General features: G+C 43.0%; 1 protein-coding gene across 1 annotated transcript in view; it reads right to left on the reverse strand.

The window, feature by feature from the left end:
• Nucleotides 1–3,237: 3,237 nt before the first annotated feature.
• Nucleotides 3,238–18,718, reverse strand: part of BCL6 (BCL6 transcription repressor) — a 20,512-nt gene continuing 5,031 nt past the window's right edge. Inside the window, 11 exon segments of the mRNA XM_070753837.1 lie at nucleotides 3,238–3,499; nucleotides 5,329–5,466; nucleotides 6,440–6,570; nucleotides 8,010–8,177; nucleotides 11,457–11,638; nucleotides 14,101–14,645; nucleotides 14,647–14,898; nucleotides 14,900–15,083; nucleotides 15,275–15,496; nucleotides 17,235–17,407; nucleotides 18,669–18,718. The exon segment at nucleotides 18,669–18,718 is cut by the window's right edge and continues 80 nt beyond it. Coding sequence (XP_070609938.1) covers nucleotides 3,356–3,499; nucleotides 5,329–5,466; nucleotides 6,440–6,570; nucleotides 8,010–8,177; nucleotides 11,457–11,638; nucleotides 14,101–14,645; nucleotides 14,647–14,898; nucleotides 14,900–15,083; nucleotides 15,275–15,496; nucleotides 17,235–17,407; nucleotides 18,669–18,718 — 2,189 coding nt within the window. The 3' untranslated portion in view covers nucleotides 3,238–3,355.

Genomic DNA, 18,718 nt, shown 5'->3' on the forward strand with positions numbered 1-18,718 from the left:
GTGTTGATGTCTGAGATGCGATATGGGTTCCAAACAGATGAGCTGTATTCGAGGATGGGTCTGGCGAAAGTTTTGTAGGTTCTGGTAAGTAGTGAGAGGTTAACAACTCTTGAAGCCTTCTTGGCTATGTTGTTGCAGTGGTCTTTGGCACTTAAGTCTTTTTTTATTAATATACCGAGGTCTTTAACCGAGTGGGGGTTATCTGTGATAATTTGTTTATTCGTTTTGTATTTGGACTTCAGATTTTTTTTCCCAATGTGTAGGACGGAGCATTTGCTGGTTGAGATTTGGAGTTGCCATGTGTTGGACCACTCAGAAACAGAGTTCAGGTCTTTTTGGAGAGTAGTTGTGTTATCGGTGGTGTCTGTAAGGTCTTGTTTATTCAACATGTATTTGGTGTTGGGTTTCCTGCACACACATGCACGTTGGACAGCTGGCCACTGCGCATGCCTACATTGGCCACCTGGTCATAGAAGATTGAGGGTCCATCTCGTCTGCCCTTATCCTATTTCCTATATTTTATCTTAGGATGGATCTATGTTTATCCCAGGCATGTTTCAATTCAGTTCCTGTGGTTTTGCCAATCACGTCTGCTGGAATTTTGTTCTAAGCTTCTACTCCTCTTTCAATCAAATAATATTTTCTGGCGTTGCTTCTGATCTTTCCCCCAACTAACCACAGATGGGGCCTCTCTAGGAATCTCCTGAGGGGAAACACGGCTGGGAAAGGCAGGAAGAAACCTCCGTGGGGCCTCTCTAGGAATCTCCTGGGAGGAAACAGGGCCAGAATAGGCAGGGAGAAGCCTCTGTGGGGCCTCTCTCAGAATCTCCTGGGAGGAAACAGGGCCTCCACCCACCCTGTGGTTTCCCCAATCACACGCCTTATTTGCTTTTACATTGATTCCTATGGGTAAAATTGCTTCTTCTTACAAATGTTTCTACTTAAGAACCTGGCCACGGAACGAATGACGTTTGTAAGTAGAAGGACCACTGTATCTTAACCCATTCCTTTCCTCCCTCCCTTTCCTCCCTCCCTCCCCTTCCAAGATGTGGGGACCTCAACTCCCAGAATTCTCCAGCCAGCATGGCGGAATTCTAGCTGTGGAATTCTGGGAGTTGAGGTCCGCAAGTCTTAAACTTGCCAAGTTGGGAGACCAGCCTTCGCCTTAATGGATGGAGGGACTTAATGAATTAATGGATTTACTCATGGGGTGGTGGAAGTAAAGAATGAGTTCACACACATTTTGGCTCCTGGTTCTGCTGTTTTATTTTTTATTTTTTGGATTTGTACAGCTATATTTTACAGAATGCATTAATGCAGTTTGATGTACCCCCAAACCCTGTCACCGAGATCGACCGATTGTAACACAAGTGGTAGAAAATGAGACCAAATTATTCTTATTATTTCCCTTTTTTTTCTTTTAAAAAAAGAACAAAACAGACTCCTTTTTCGCCCCCACCCATCCAGAATTTGTCCTGACCAACCCACCCCTCTTTCACAATTCTTAAACCGTACCGGGAATTCAGTTTTGTCGAAAAGAAAGGCACTGTGAAAAAAAACAAAAAAAAACCAAAAAAATAATATCCCCCCCCAAACAAACATTATACATATATATTTAAATTTTTTATATATATTTATATTATCTATATACAGTCTGGAGAAAAAAAATACACTTTATATTATTTTAAATTCCTTCTGCAGCTTTAATTTTTGCTTTTTTTTAATACACACTTTTTTTTTGTAAATTGTAAACCTTCACTTGCAAAAAAATACAAATACACACTCAATGCTCTTAGACAAAATATTTTCTCACCAAGACGGACGCGGAATATTTTAATTTTAATTTTAAAATATCTTGTTAAGTGCTCCTCTTTTTTTTGCAATGGAGGCTCCCACCAGGCCTCTGCCTGCAGAGACTAAATAGAGAGACTTCAATGCATTTATACATATACATATATATATGTATATATAATATCTTTTAAAGGCACACACACACATTTTATATATATATATATATATATATATATATATATATATATATATATATATATATATATATATATATAAAAATATGTGTGTGTGTATATATATAATATATGTGTGTGTGTGTGTGTATATATATATATAAATATATACACACTGCTCAAAAAATAAAAGGAACATTTAAACAACAGAATATAACTCCAAGTATTCAATGAGAATATTTCATTCATTCAGATCTAGGATGTGTTATTTATTTTTTTGAGCAGTATATATATATATGCATGTATGTATGTATGTATGTTTATGTATATGTATATGTTTTTTCCTGTCAAATTCTGTCGAATTAGGGTTAAAGCTACTGCCTTACAGGCAAACTCCCCAGGTTCAAATCCCAGTAAGGATCTGGCTAGCTGATGAGAGCAAAATAGCTTGAAATAGATCTATAATAGTCTCCCTTCCTTTTCATTATCAGCAAAAATATGTCACATATATATGTATGCATATACACACATATATATATACACACACACATACATATACACACAGATACATACATATATATATATACACACACACATATACATAAATACACACAGACATATATACATATATATGTATATATATATATGTTTTCGTAGATTTTATCTACGTATATATATATATGTGTATATATGTATTGTATGTATGTGTGTGTGTGTATATATATATAAATATATACATATACACGCACACACTCACATATATGTATATCTATTTTATATATATTCATCTATTTACAATTCCGCCATAAATTCCTTCACCTTTGGTTAAAAAGTTTGAAAGCCCACTCCCCTCGTGTCCCTTATACAATCTCTTTCTCTGTTGTGAAAAAAAACACACACGCAAACCTTTGCATAAAAAGATTTACACTTTGCTCCCGTAAAACGATATACATTCCTCAATTATCTTCCCCCGTGGCAGGGGGCAGAGATGGAGATTTTTTCGGCCTTCTCCCACACAGACAACGTTAAGAAAAAAGCCGTTGACCCTGTCTTCTGTTCACACACACACAAACACATACGCTCCAACACACAATCACACAAGTAGTCCGACTGTGAAGTTTACACAACTTGGGGGTAACAAAAATCAACCAATGTAAACCGAACATAAAAACGTGTCCCTGTTCTCGCATCCCGTCTTCTCCTTCGCTCCAGGCTTCTAAGAGGCACTCCGATGTGTGAACGACAACAACACAAACAGCAAGAACGACAACGGGTTTTGTTCTTTTGTTTCTTTTCCTAAAGTGACCGAAGCACCCTTTGCGCATCATCCTTGCCCGCTTTTCCTGGAAGGAGCCTCTTGGGCTACATCCGCCGTTTCTTGTCTCTAGTCCTCAACACGCCTTGGAGAGTTCCGGGGGACCGTCGACAGGCGAGAGGCGGTACTGCACCTTGGTGTTCGTGATGGCGCCGTGCTTCTGCCGCAGGTGCAGGCGGAGTTGGCTCTTGTGTCGGAAGTGCAAGTTGCACTTTTCACACTGGAGGGGGAGGAAAAAAGAGGCCCGTTGAAGTGGATCGCAATGGCAATTGTGCGGTTCTAGGGAGCCACAGATACCGAGAAAGGGGAATAATTGAAATGGATTTTTTTCAAAAAGAAAATCAGATTTCTACCCAACTAGTCTTTGGCTAATGCATTTGGCTAATATAAATACAGTGTTCCCTCGATTTTCGCGGGTTCAAACTTTGCGAAAAGTCTATACCACGGTTTTTAAAAAATATTAATTAAAAAATACTTTGTGGTTTTTTCCCCTATACCACATTTTTTCCTGCCTGATGACGTCATATGTCATCGCCAAACTTTCATCCACCTTTAATAAATATTTTTTTAAATAAACTTTAATAAATAAACATGGTGAATAAATGGTTGCTAAGGGAATGAGAAATTGCAATGTAGGGGTTGAAAGTGTGAAGGGAAGGCTTGTGATAGTGTCCATAGCCAAAAATAGTGCATTTACTTCCGCATCTCTACTTTGTGGAAATTCAACTTTCGCGGGCGGTCTCGGAACGCATCCCCCACAGAAATTGAGGGAACACTGTAACAGCAATTCCATTGTCTTAAATCTGTGACTTGTTTTCAACTAACTTTTGGCCTCCAGAGCCAAAAATAATCACATTTTTTGTCTATTACATCAACTTTTTAAGCTACGGGATTCCCCCCCCCCCCAAAAAAAAATAATAACACAAATTGTGCATATAATGGAAAGTAAAAACTTACTAAATATACTGTTTACAAAGGATAATGTAAATAGAATCAGTGCAGCAGTGGAAGTGATGTGCCGGTGCCTGGAGGCTGTTGGGGCCTGGATGGGTGTCAACAGACTCAAACTCAACCCTGGTAAGACGGAGTGGCTGTGGGTCTTGCCTCCCAAGGACAATTCCATCTGTCCGTCCATTACCCTGGAGGGGGAATTATTGACCCACTCGTAGAGGGTCCCCAACTTGGGCGTCCTCCTCAATCCACAGCTCACATTACAGCACCATCTTTCAGCTATGGCGAGGGGGGCGTTTGCCCAGGTTCGCCTGGTGCACCAGTTGCGGCCCTATTTGGACCAGGGGTCACTGCTCACAGTCACTCATGCCCTCATCACCTTGAGGTTCGACTACTGTAAAGCTCTCTACATGGGGCTACCTTTGAAGAGTGTTTGGAAACTTCAGATCGTGCAGAATGCGGCTGCAAGAGCAGTCATGGGCTTTCCTAGATATGCCCATGTCACACCAACACTCCGCAGTCTGCATTGGTTGCCGATCAGTTTCCGATCAAAATTCAAAGTGTTGGTTATGACCTATAAAGCCCTTCATGGCATCGGACGAGAATATCTCCGGGACTGCCTTCTGCCGCACGAATCCCAGCGACCAGATAGGTCCCACAGAGTGGGCCTTCTCCAGGTCCCATCAACTAAACAATGTCAGTTGGCGGGCCCCAGGGGAAGAGCCTTCTCTGTGGCGGCCCCGGCCCTCTGGAACCATCTTCCAAAACTTAATCACAGTGATTCACTTAACAACTGTGACCAAGAAATGGTGGTTATAAAACTCACTGCATCAATGTCTCGCTTAGCAACGAAAATTTTTGGCCTCTGCTGTGTTCATAAGTCAATGACTAACTGTACCAGAGCGGATCACAAAAAGCTAAGATGGCCACCATAATGTTGCAGCGCCAGACGCCATCTTGACTTGGCGGTGTCTCCAGCAGGCAGCCACGAAAGATGCCTCCTCCTCCCCCCGGGGGGGAAGTTGTGATCCCTTGTGTGTGTGTGTTGTTGTGCGATCGGACACAGCAAAAAGAAGGCGGGGGAGTTTTTTTGCTTACATGGTAGGGTTTTTCTCCGGTGTGGATTCTCAGGTGACTCTTGAGGGTCTGAAGGTGTCGGAAACGAGTGCCACAGATTTCACACGGATACGGCTTCTCTCCGGTGTGGATGAGCACGTGCGCTCGGAGGTGAGCCACCTGGGAAAGGCAGAGGAGAGTCAGGTCAGCATTCTTGGCGGGGGTGGGCCGTGGGCATTTCTAAGCCCCCTCCCTTCCGAACCCTCGCGGAAAAAGGAGTTTATAGACGGCAAGAGCCGAGGGCAAAATGGATCCCTCGGTTGAGATTTTGGCCCTTGGAAACATATTAAAATGACGGGCAGAAAACGACCCGGTAGTCCATTCCGTTGGCCCATTTTCAATTTATTGATTATTTATTGATTATATATATTTATAGGCCGCCAAACTCCTTTCGGACTCTGGGTGGCGGACAACATATAAAAGCAGTATAAAATAATCTGAAACCCATTTAAAAAATATTCAGCCTTTAGAGGCTGGATGAAGATGGTATTAGATTTATGAATGTATTATTATTATTATTATTATTATTATTATTATTATCATTACTACTACTACTATCACTACTACTACTATTACTATCATCATAGAAACATAGAAGATTGACAGCAGAAAAAGACCTCCTGGTCCATCTCGTCTGCCCTTATACTATTTCCTGTATTTTATCTTAGGATGGATCTATGTTTATCCCAGGCGTGTTTCAATTCAGTGACTGTGGATTTATCTACCATGTCTGCTGGAAGTTTGTTCCAAGCATCTACTACTCTTTCAGTCAAATGATAATTTCTTGCGTTGCTTCTGATCTTTCCCCCAACTAACTTCAGATTGTGTCCCCTTGTTCTCGGGTTCACTTTCCTATTAAAAACACTTCCCTCCTGGACCTTATTTAACCCTTTCACATATTTAAATGTTTCGATCGTGTCCCCCCTTTTCCTTCTGTCCTCCAGACTCTACAGATTGAGTTCATGAAGTCTTTCCTGGTAAGTTTTATGCTTAAGACCTTCCACCATCAACACTAGACCCCCTATGCCCAATTCTTTAAAAAGAATATTTATTCAGGTGGGTCAAAAATCTTTTGACCTGACCAGGCACCAACCTGGACGAAACGGGCTCCGCAGGTTTCACATTTGTAAGGCTTCTCCCCAGAGTGGATCCGCGTGTGAGTCTTGAGGTTGGCCGGCCGGTTGAACTGTGCCCCGCAGATGCCGCAACGGTAGGGCTTCTCGCCTGTTTTGACCGACAAAAAGAAAAAAAAGGGCCCATTTTAGCATCACACCAAGTTATTTGCGCACAAAACAACCCCACAAAGCTTTGAACTACAACTCAACTCCCAGAATTTCTCCATCTGGTACGGATGAACTTCAAGGTAAATTAAATCCACTACGTTCCCCCAGTCTAAATAAAAATTAAAGTCTAAAATAAATAGAATAGAAAGAATAGAATGGAATGGAATGGAATGGAACGGAATGGAACAGAATAGAATATAGAATAAGAATATAGAATAGAATAGAAAAGAATAGAATGGAATGGAATGGAATAGAATAGAAAATGGAATAGAATAGACTAGAATAGTAGAATAGATAATAGAATAGAAGAAGAGAATAAAATAGAATAAATAATAGAATAGAAAATAGAATTGAATAAAATAATAGAAACAGAATAGAATAGATAATAGAAGAGAATAAAATAGGACAGAATAGAAGAATAGAATAGAGCAGAATTCTTTTATTGACCAAGCGTGATTGGACCCACAAGGAATTTGTCTTTGGTGCAGATGCTCTCTAAACGCTTTAATGACCATTTGAAGTTACAAGGGTGCTGAAAAAGTGACTTGTGACCATTTTTTTCACACTTAACGACCATCGCAGCCTCCCCAGGGTCACCTGATCAAAATCCAGACATTGAGCAATCTAACTCGCATTTATGACGGTTCCAGTGGGTGGGGGTTTGGGAGGGGTTGTGTCACGTGATCTCCTTTTGCAACCTTCCCTTGACTCTGAGGTGCCTGAGGATGAGGGCAGCCTCTGACCTGTAGCTGGCCCCCCTGTCGTCTCTCGCCACAGAAAAAACAAGCCAGGATTAGCTTGCGTCTGTCCGGTTTTGCACCGCAGATACAAGATCGAGCTTAAATTGGGTTCCAAGTGCCTGGATTTTGACCCCAAACGCCCACAAGGATGCTGTGATGGTCATAAGTGCGAGGACTGGTCACAAGTCCTTTTTTCAGTGCCATCGTTAACTTTGAATGCTGGCCTAAATGAATGCTCGTAAGTGCAAGGCTTGGTTGTAAGTCGCTTTTTTCAGCCCCGTTGTAACTCAGAATGGACGTTAGGTGCGAGGGCTGGTTCCAGCTCCCTTTTCTCAGTGCTGCTGTAACTTTGGACGCTAAATGAACGGACGTAAGTGTGAGGACCGGTCTTAAGTCACTTTATTTTCAGCGTCCTCGCCACTTTGGGTCACTAAACGGACGTTTGCAAGTGAAAGGACTGGCCCTCCATTTATTTGCCGTCGTAACTTCGAACGGCCGCTAGTCGGGAACTTCTTCCAATTGGCCCTTTCTTTCGCGGCCTCCGCATTGCGGTCTATCCAAACCACGCCCCCCCTCCTGCATTCAAACCGCCATTCCGGAGAGCTGCGATTATACGTGGGCCCGCCAGGGGGCGCTGTACCTGTGTGCACGGTTTTGTGACTGGCTAGGTTCCCCTTGTAGCGAAACGAGGCCTGACAGCGGTCGCACTTGTAGGGTTTGTCACTGTGCGTTTGCAGGGAATGTTTCTTGAACGCAGACTCTTCCGAGAACGGGCACTGGCACTCTTTGCAGAAAAAGGACCGGGTCTCTGTCGGGAGAGGAGGGGACGTGGGTGAGAATCGCACGGCCTCGGGCCACCCTCAAACCGGGCACAAGGTGGCTGCCCCCCTCGCCACCAAAACAGCAAGCCAGGGTTAGCCCGCGTCCGGTTTTGCACCACAGACACGAGATTGACCTTACGTTAATCCTGGTTTGTTTGGGATAATAATAATTATTAATTAATAATAATAATAATAATAATAATTAATAATAATAATAATATATTATTACTATTACTGTTACTGTTACTATTACTATTATTATTATTATTATTAGCCCGCATCCATTTTGCACCGCAGACACGAGATCGATCTTAAGTTAATTGTGATTATTGTGAATAATAATAATAATAATAATAATAATAATAATAATAATATATTATTATTAGCCCATGTGCAGTTTTGCACCACAGACACGAGATTGATCTTAAGTTAATCCTGGTTTGTTTGGGGTGCCTAAGGATGAGGGGCGCCTCTGACCTATAGCTGCCCCCCCTTGTCTCGCCACCAAACAGTGATCCAGGATTAGCTCGCGTCCGGTTTTGCACCGCAGACACGAGATCGATCATAGTTAATCCTGGTTTGTCTCCGACCCGTCACTGGCCCGTTTACCAACCCAGTTAAGGCATGGGGTGAGAATGCAGGGGAAAAACAATTTTTTACAGCACCATGTAATGGAACCAGCCCTCAGCCCCCAAATAAATGTTGGGATATAATCTGATCTAATACAGAATGAAATATAATAATAATAGAGGTAGTCCCCGACTTACAACCAAAATTTCAGTTGCTAAGCGAGACATCTGTGAAGCGCTTTCACTCCATTTTAAGACCTTTAAGCCTTGACACAGTTGTTAAGTGAATCACTGCAGTAGTTAGATTAGAAACCCGTCTGTTAAGCGAATCTGCCTTCCCCATTGACAGTTGCAAAGTATGAACCGTTGTAAGTATGACCCTGAGGATGCTACAAACGGTGTAAGTGTGAAACTCAATCGATCGTTAAATCATCATTTTCAGCACCACTGTATCTTTGAACAGCCACTAAATGAATTTCTATAAATCAAGGATTACTGTTATAATAATATTCTTCAAGCTACAGCAAAAATCATATAAAAAAAGCAAAATTTCCGAGCCTAATTTTACGTACAGGTAGTCCTTGAGTTATGACCACAATTCCTGTCACTGAGGAAAACAGGGGTTAAGTGACTTTTGACACCCCTCTTATGAACTGCATAAGTGTGCAATAGGGTTGATATTCCTGGAGGTGTCTGTAATATGGCAAGTGATTTAGCTTTACTAGATAAATGGTCAAAGCAATGGAAACTGCAGTTTCCAAATGTAAAACAAGGCACGTGGAAATCCTCAATCTGAGTCTTGTATTGGCAGTTCTGTGTTAGCAAAAACGTCAGAAGAGAAGGATTTAGGGGGGGTGATTTCTGACAGTCTCAAAATGGGTGAGCAGTGTGGTCGGGCAGTAGGAAAAGCAAGTAGGATGCTTGGCTGCATAGTTAGAGGTATAACAAGCAGGAAGAGGGAGATTGTGATCACGCTATATAGAGTGCTGGTGAGACCACATTTGGAATAATACTGTGTCCAGTTCTGGAGACCTCACCTACAAAAAGATATTGACAAAATTGAAGGGGTCCAAAGAGGGGCTACAAGAATGGTGGAAGGTCTTAAGCATAAAACGTATCAGGAAAGACTTCATGAACTCCATCTGTAGAGTCTGGAGGACAGAAGGAAAAGGGGGGACGCGATCGAAACATTTAAATGAGTTAAAGGGTTAAATAAGGTTCAGGAGGGAAGTGTTTTTAATAGGAAAGTGAACACAAGAACAAGGGGACACAATCTGAAATGAGTTGGGGGAAAGATTAGAAGTAACGTGGGAAAATATTATTTGATTGAAAGGGTAGTAGATGCTTGGAACAAACTTCCAGCAGACGTGACTGGTCAATCCACAGTCACTGAATTGAAACATGCCTGGGATAAACATAGATCCACCCTAAGATAAAATACAGGAAATAGTATAAGGGCAGACGAGATGGACCAGGAGGTCTTTCTCTACTGTCAATCTTCTAGGTTTCTATGTAACTGTCTTGCCACCATTGTTAAGTGAATCACTGGAGGCGTCAAAAGGTTGCAAAAGGAGATCAAAGGACCCCAGGATACTGGAAACTTCATAAATATGAATTGGAGGCCATTTCATGGCCATTTTTTTTTTGCCACGGTTGTTAAGCGAATCACTGAAGTTGGTTAAGGAAATCACAAAATCCTTAAGTGAATCTGGGTGGAATGGTCGCAAAGAGTGACCGCACGACCCCAAGATGTAGCCACTGTCGTAAACACATCCAGAGCACCAAGCACTTGAATTCCATTCGTGTGACAATGTCCCTAAGTGTGAAGCCCGGTCATATGTGTGAGTCATAAGATCACTATTTTTTTTCCAGGGCTGTTGGAACTTCAAACGGTCTTTTAAAACAAAGGGTTGTTGTAATTCAAGGACTACCTGTATTAAACTTACCGCATCGGCCACAGAAGAGCCTCCCTCACTCAGCAGAGTCTATCTTGAAGCGGGAATAAACTTCCCACCTGCCCCCAAAAGCATCAAAAATATATACACTGCTCAAAAAAAAAATAAAGGGAACACTTAAACAACAGAATATACAGTGGTGCCTTGTGATACGAACCCCTTGTGATACGAACCCGGGGTTCGGAAATTTTTTGCCTCTTCTTACGAACTTTTTTCGGCTTACGAACCCGCTGCAGATCGCAAAATGGTGCTCCGCTGGGCGCCGCCGCCCGGCTGTCACCTTTTAAAACAGCCGGGGGTCTTCTTGGCATTCTCCTGAACCCGAACTTTTCGGGTCCAGGTTCGGGAGGCCGCCGAGAAGCGCCGCCGCCCGGCTGTGACCTTCTGAATCAGCCAGGGGGCTTCTCGGCGTTCTCCTGAACGCCAAACCCGGAACTTTGGGTTCGGATTCCAGAGGCCGCCGAGAAGTGCCCGGCTGTTTCAGAAGGTTACAGCCGGGTGGCGCCGCTCGGCGGAGCGTCGTTTTTGCGATCGGCGGCGGCGTTTTCGGCCGATCTGGAGCCTGGAAAGGAGGTGGGGAATCCCAATAGGGAATTCCATGGGCGGAGCTTTGACGTCACATCCAACTTTGTACAGAACAAAGAATTCCATGAGAATATTTCATTCCTTCAGATCTAGGATGGGTTCTTTGAGTGTTCCCTTTATTTTTTTGAGCAGGGCATATATATTTTTCTGGACTTACCACAACTGGAATCTGAATATTCCGACTGGGTTTCCCCCATTTCTTCTCCAAAGTTGGATCCGGGAGTATGAAGGCACATGTCCGAATGCTGCGGCGACCGAGAACTGCACGAGCTGCACTTGGGAGAATGCAGGTACAACGGCGACTGGTCTTCGCTACTCCGAGGAGAACCATCGAGTGACCTAAGGAGGAAGAAACCAGGTTAAGACTAAACCTCCATTGGTGGGAAACCGCCCTTTTGATCCATCAGGGGTTGAGCTAAACCACGGTCTGTTGCTACTCTGCTATTGCTCAGCTTGACTCTCGCGTTCGGGTATAAATTATTTTTTTCTCCGACTTAAAAAACATACACAAATGAAAATACATATTGCCATCAATGCTGAACATACAAAGATAAGAACACCTATTTCATTATTGATTATTGATTACATATGATTCACTCACAATCAGGCATGGGGGAACTGAGATATTCTTTCCCCTTAGGCCTTTACAATTCATGTATGGTATGTTTGTATGTATGTATGTTTGGTTTAACAATAAGGGTTTTTTAGTTGTTTTAATATTAGATTTACATGCTGTTTTTGTTACTGTTGTGAGCCACCCCGAGTCTACGGAGACGGGCGGCATACAAATCCAATAAATAAATAAATAAATAAATAAAATAGGGAGGAAAATGTAAATTGTATTATGAAGACACAAATAATAATAATAATATATTTATTTATTTATTTATTTATTTTGTATTTATTTATTTATTTATTGGATTTGTATAAGTATATCTTATATACTTATTTATATATTGATTAAATTACTATGAACAAACTCTATGTAGTGAAAATGCTTTAAATCATTCCTTTAGTACTCTTTTTATGATGTTTACCATTTACATTACACTATGGAAATTGTATATTTTTTCCTTTTTATTGTTTGTATTGTTATTGTTTTTACATTTTGTTCTGTTAGATTTTTCTCTATTATATATATGTTCCTTTCTTTTTATTCTATGTTGTTTTGTATATTCAATAAAGACTATTTTTTTTAAAAAAAGAACACCTATATCATCAATGCCTAACAATATTCTTAAAAAATCTTCTTCATATAGAAAATTAATAAAACATCCTTAATTCATTTCAACAATATTTAATCCATCTACCTGACAGCTTGACTAATAAAAGTAAAAAATTTGTACATAAGAAAAATAATATCATTTAAGAGGAACTAGTTTTAGTTGAAAAGAAGAAAAAAGAAAGAGAAAGAAAAAAAGGAGAACAAAAATTATACAAATTTTCTCCAATTTTAATCTTCTAACCTTCATGTTCTTAAATATTAAACTCCTCTAAGTCAACTTTTTGTCAACCGGGTTTCTACAAACATATAAAGAAGGGGAAAAAAAGATACAAATTTTCTCCAATTCTAAACTTCTAACATTTACGTTCTTAAATATTAAACTCCTCTAACTTTTTGTCAACCGGGTTTCTACACTCATATTTCTAATTCCTCTGCATTACTTTCAAAACAATGGTTTGTTTTATCTATTTTTATTTTCAATCCATTTTATAAAATTCCCCCCAGATTTTATAAAATCCAGTATCTACTTTATCTTTAATTTTCATAGTAAGCCTATTTGTTTCAGCGCAATCCAATTTGGCAAACCCGTAGAAACCCCGACAGTGGTGGCCTTGGTGCTCTGTTCCAGTAGGAGATCGCCAATTGCATAATTGCGCACGGCAGCTTTGCTGAACCTGGGCACCGCCATCTTTTTTAAAAAAAATCATATTTTTTGGCTCTCTGCACATGCGCAGAAGTAAAATTATCCCTCTGCGCATGCACAGAGAGCCGAAATCGCATGAGAGGACACAAGAGGATCTGTGCGGTAGTGAGGCAGGGCAGTTGCGATGCGCAACGGTAATGAAAGATAAGGTATCCGATTTATAGATCTTAAAATATACTGACATTTTAAAACGTCTTGGTTTTACGGACAATCCTTAACTTAACGACCACAATCAAACCCCAATTTTTTTCCTGCTAAGAGAGACGGGGGTTAACTGAATTTTAACTGATATTGATAAAATTGAACGGGTCCAAACACGGGCTACAAGAATGGTGGAAGGTCTTAAGCATAAAACGTATCAGGAAAGACTTCATGAACTCAATCTGTCTAGTCTGGAGGACAGAAGGAAAAGGGGGGACATGATCGAAACATTTCAATATGTTAAAGGGTTAAATAAGGTTCAGGAGGGAAGTGTTTTCAATAGGAAAGTGAACACAAGAACAAGGGAGCACCATCTGAGGTTACTTGGGGGAAAGATCAAAAGCAGCGTGAGAAAATATTATTTGACTGAGAGAGTAGTAGATGCTTGGAACAAACTTCCAGCAGACGTGGTAGATAAATCCACAGTAACTGAATTTAAACATGCCTGGGATAAACATATATCCATTGTAAGATAAAATACAGGAAGTAGTATAAGGGCAGACTAGATGGACCAGGAGGTCTTTTTCTGCCGTCAGTCTTCTAGGTTTCCATGTTTCTATCAGACCAGGTGACAATTTGGATGAGACACCACTAGTCAAATCCAGGTCTACACCTACACGCGCACCAACACGCACACCCGCTAGTAACACAAGAGGCTCTTTGCCGCCGTACCTGTTAAGAATATTGTTCAGGCGGCTCGCCTGCGGGATAGTCGAGTCTTCCCCGTTGACGTGGAGCTTGGTCGGGGACTGGACGTCCATGCTTTCGGGCTCAAGAGACTGCTGACACGCCAACGACGGGGCGTACGGCCGCGGCGAGAGTGCCCCGGCCTCGTTGTGTTCGGGCTCGTCCTCCTTGGTGTTCTGGTTGAGCGAGTTGAGCACGATGAACTTGTACTTCTTCCAGTTGCAGGCCTTGGGATCGCTGGGGCTCTTCGCCGAAGTGGCGCCCAGGCCGATACAGGCGTTCTTACTGCTGCTGGACTCGGTGGGCGAGTTGGGTTGGCAGTCCGATTTTTGCGGGCTCTGAGGGCTGGTCACCACCTTCCGGTTCAGGGGTGCGTTGGTGGCTTCGAAGCGCTGGGTCCGTTTCGCTTCGGGAACAGGCCTCTCGTCTTCTTTGCTCGCTTTGTTGCACGCAAAATAGGCGCTGTTGTGAGTCAGAGAAGGTGCCGGATCGGGACCCGTAGCGCCGTTGTAACAGACGTCGTTTTTTTTTCTCCTCGGCCGTCTCTTCCTTCGGAGAGTAGACGGCTGGGTGGCACAGGCCGGGCGAGATGTTAGCCACTGCCCTGGTAAACTCGGAGGCGCTACTCCGAGACACGCTGCAGGGTGTTGCACGTTCTCGCGAAAAGGGGTGCCCCCTCGATGCCTCCGAGACGGACATCCTTGCGTCGCGTAGTTCTTCGTCCGAGTAGAGGTACCCGCCGAGAGGCATGGTGTTGTAGCTAGCGTAGGAAACGGGGGACCCCCGACATGCTGCTGTACAAACCGGGCATGAAGGCCCTCCCGTCGCAAATGGGGCCGTTCCGAAGAGGTAGGCTGCTTTCTGAGATGTCGCGGCTCCTGTAAGCCATCATGTTCGGTTGGCTGAGCATTGGGTTGGCCATGAAGTCTTCCCGCGAGGTCTTGGCAGCTGAGACCATGTCCGTTTCACTGAGGACAAGAGAAAAGGGACGTTACAATACATGCGGACAAGTTGCTCGACTTTACGACCGACCCTCAGTAGGCCCAAAACTTCCCCTGCTAAGCCAAATAATCATTACGCAGATTTAATGACCTTTTCTTGTTGCTAAATGAATCGGGGTGCCACATTCGAATCCCACCTTGGGTCACGTGAGCCTCACCTGGAGTTCAGGAGCCTCCGACAGGTGTCCACCACGTGTTCCATCTGCAGGTAGAGGGCCGTGGCCATCACCGCCAGGATGTTACTTTCCCGCAGGTTGAGACGAGAGGTGTACATGAAATCTAGGAGGATCCCGAATCCTTCCGGGCTGATCTCCGGGTCCAAGTTCAGGGCAGACAGGTTGCACTTGAGCTGGTCAGTGAAGATGCTGTAGAAAAGGCCGCTGAGGGAGAAGGAAAAGGAAACAATTGCGGTCATCACAACTTTAACTTCATTTTATTTTAAGAAAGTATAATCTTTATTGAAGATAAATAGGGGAGGGGATACATAAAGGAAAAGGACTATGTGAATACTGGTACAAATGTATATGAATTTAGAGTTTACAGTTATAAATCAAAATACACACTTACATAAGGGACGAAAATAAGGAAGAAAATAAAGCTAAAAAGAGAGAGAGAGAAAGAGAGAAAAGGGGAAGGGGAAAGAGAAGAGGAAAAATTAAAAAGAAAAAAGAAGAAAAAAGAGAGATAAATTCATCTATAAATTTATCAGATGTCGTAAATAGTGTCAACTTATCTGTTGACTTGATTACTCTACAGCTTTTAAGATCTTTACTATCAGTATAGATGAAAGTTTTAAGTTTTTAAACTTGAGTTAGAGTTTAAGTTTTGTCCTTTTGAATTTGTTCATCCTTTTATCAATGATTCATAATGTTATTTTATGTTTGTGGGATAATTGTTTGGGTGAAGGGTAAGAGGATCATGATAGAGTTTAACTTTAACTTAACTTTACCTTAACTTAATTTAATTAAATTATAAAATATGATATAATGATAATAATAATAATAATAATAATAATAATAATAATAATAATAATAACAATAATAATTTATTAGATTTGTATGCCGCCCATCTTCGAGAACTTGGGGCGGCTCACAACAATAATAACAAAGTACAAATCCAGTATCTAAAAACACAATTTAAAAACCCTTATTAATAAAATAATCACACAACCCAGTCAAACCATACATAAACCAAGTAGTTAGTGGAGGTGTCAATTTCCCCATGCCTGGCGGCAAAGGTGAGTTTTCAACAACTTACGAAAGGCAAGGAGGGTGGGGACGGTTCTGATCTCTGGGGGGAGTTGGTTCCAGAGGGCCGGGGCTGCCACAGAGAAGGCTCTTCCCCTGGGCCCCGCCAGACGGCATTGCTTCCCAGGAAGTGTGCTGAGAAGAGCAACTTAGATCAGAGATGGCGAACCTTTTTTTTTGGCTCGGGTGCCAAAAGGGTGTGTATGTGCACGACAGCACACACGCTTGTGCCCACACCCATAATGCAACACCCTCAACTCTACGCATGTCCGCATGCAGGCCTCACTGAAGCCTCTGGTCTTCCGGTAGGCCCGCTGGGAAGGTGAAAAATGGCCTGACGGGCCTACTGGAAGTTTGGAGATGAACTCCCGGGAGGCCCATTGGGCATTTTTCGCCCCCCACAGGCTTCAGAAAAGCCTCCTGACGTCTGGGGAAGGTGGAAAATGGCCCAATGGGCCTACTGGACGTCTGTTTCTAACCTTGCGGTAGACCAGTTGGGCCCATTTTTTGCCATCCACAGACTCCAGAGACTTTCCTGAAGCCTGGTGGAAGGGCAAAAGCAGCCTCCCTCCCTTGCCCTCCGAAAGGGCCCGAAAATCAGCTGACAGGCTAGAGCTGACGTAGGGAGAAGCCTCGCGTACCCTCAGATAGGGCCCGGTGTGCCATGAAGAATCCGACTTCCCCGTAGACTTTTCTTTCCAGAAGGTCACAGAAGTCGCCCCCTGCAACTGTCATAAGTACATGCCAGTTTCCAAGCGTTATGGTCACGGTGACCACGGGGATGCTGCGACGGTCGTTAAGTGTGAAAAGAAAACAGTCCCAGTTCGAAAACAAGGCTGTTCGGTGGGCAGCAACACCGACCCCTTCTCACCTGCAGGCCATCAGAACCGTTTTGTGGGCCCGGAATTGCTCCCGGCTGACGATAATGACCACGTCGGTGAGGATATCTCTGCTCCGAAGGCGGTTGAGATTCAGCAGAACGTCGCTGGCGTGTCGGGTGAATTGAATGCAGCTGTCCGCCGGCGAGGCCATCTTGGTGGTGTCCTGCAGGGCAGGTAGAAGGAGGAGGAGGAGGAGAGATCTTGAGTATCCTTTGAGCACCCAAGAAAACACTGCATGTAATGTATTGCTGCATATTTGTGGGTTGTTAATGTATGCATAGAGTAATCCTTGTTTACCAAGGTTGTGCACACATAGAAATGTTTAGATTGAGATTAGTGGTGAATAACAACTCAGCCACACACAGATACGCTAACTTGAATTAAAATTTACTTTGAGAAATAACATCTTCAGACAAACAGCCTAAAGTCGTACACATAATAAGTGGGAATAACAATCCAAATTATTACTAAGCACATAGTCTTCCTTACCAGTTGTCTTTGTTATAATCAGTAAACAAAGATATCCAGCCGAAACACATTTTAACTATAACACATGACTACAATACAGAGAGATTGCAGAGCAAACCCAACAGTGAGTGGCTTAGACAAAGAGAAACAGCTCCCTCTTGTGGCAGTCTGCAACACCTGCAGCCAATATATTGCCAACCCAACAGTTATTTATTTATTTATTTATTTATTTATTTGATTTTTATGCCGCCCTTCTCCTTAGACTCAGGGCGGCTTACAACATGTTAGCAATAGCACTTTTTAACAGAGCCAGCCTATTGCTCCCACAATCCGGGTCCTCATTTTACCCACCTCGGAAGGATGGAAGGCTGAGTCAACCTTGAGCCGGTGATGAGATTTGAACCGCTGACCTTCAGATCTACAAGTCAGCTTCAGTGGCCTGCAGTACAGCACTCTACCTGCTGCGCCACCCCGGCTCATGTCCTTAGATGGGTTTTGTTTCCTAAACCAGTGTTTCCCAATCTTGGCAACTTGAAGATATCTGGACTTCAACTCCCAGAATTCTGGGAGTTGAAGTCCAAATATCTTCAAGTTGCCAAGGTTGGGAAACACTGTCCTAAACCATGGGGCAGGGTTCCAATATTTGAGGAGCTGCCCCCAAGAAGACAATGTCAGGCTATTCCTCAAAGCCCCTGAAGGCAGAAGAAGAAGCAATGGATGGAAACTAATCAAGGAGAGAAAGAGAGCAGGTACCACTCCTTTCTTACACTGATGATGTTACATAGTTGGGTCATGAAACGTCTCCAAAAAACCCCCCAGCTCAGAGAGCACCAAGGACCCCACAGTCCTCCTCCTCCAACCACTCCCTACTAGCGCTGATGACATCACCTAGTTGGGTCATAAGACGTCTGCGTGTAACCCGCTTCCTGTAATGGGGGGGGGGGGGGCTTGCCCACCTGAATACGCTTCCCGGCTGCGTCTAATGAAATAGTCCACGGGGCTGGAT

Source organism: Erythrolamprus reginae, chromosome 5, assembly GCF_031021105.1.
Source record: "Erythrolamprus reginae isolate rEryReg1 chromosome 5, rEryReg1.hap1, whole genome shotgun sequence".
Lineage (NCBI taxonomy): Eukaryota > Metazoa > Chordata > Lepidosauria > Squamata > Dipsadidae > Erythrolamprus > Erythrolamprus reginae.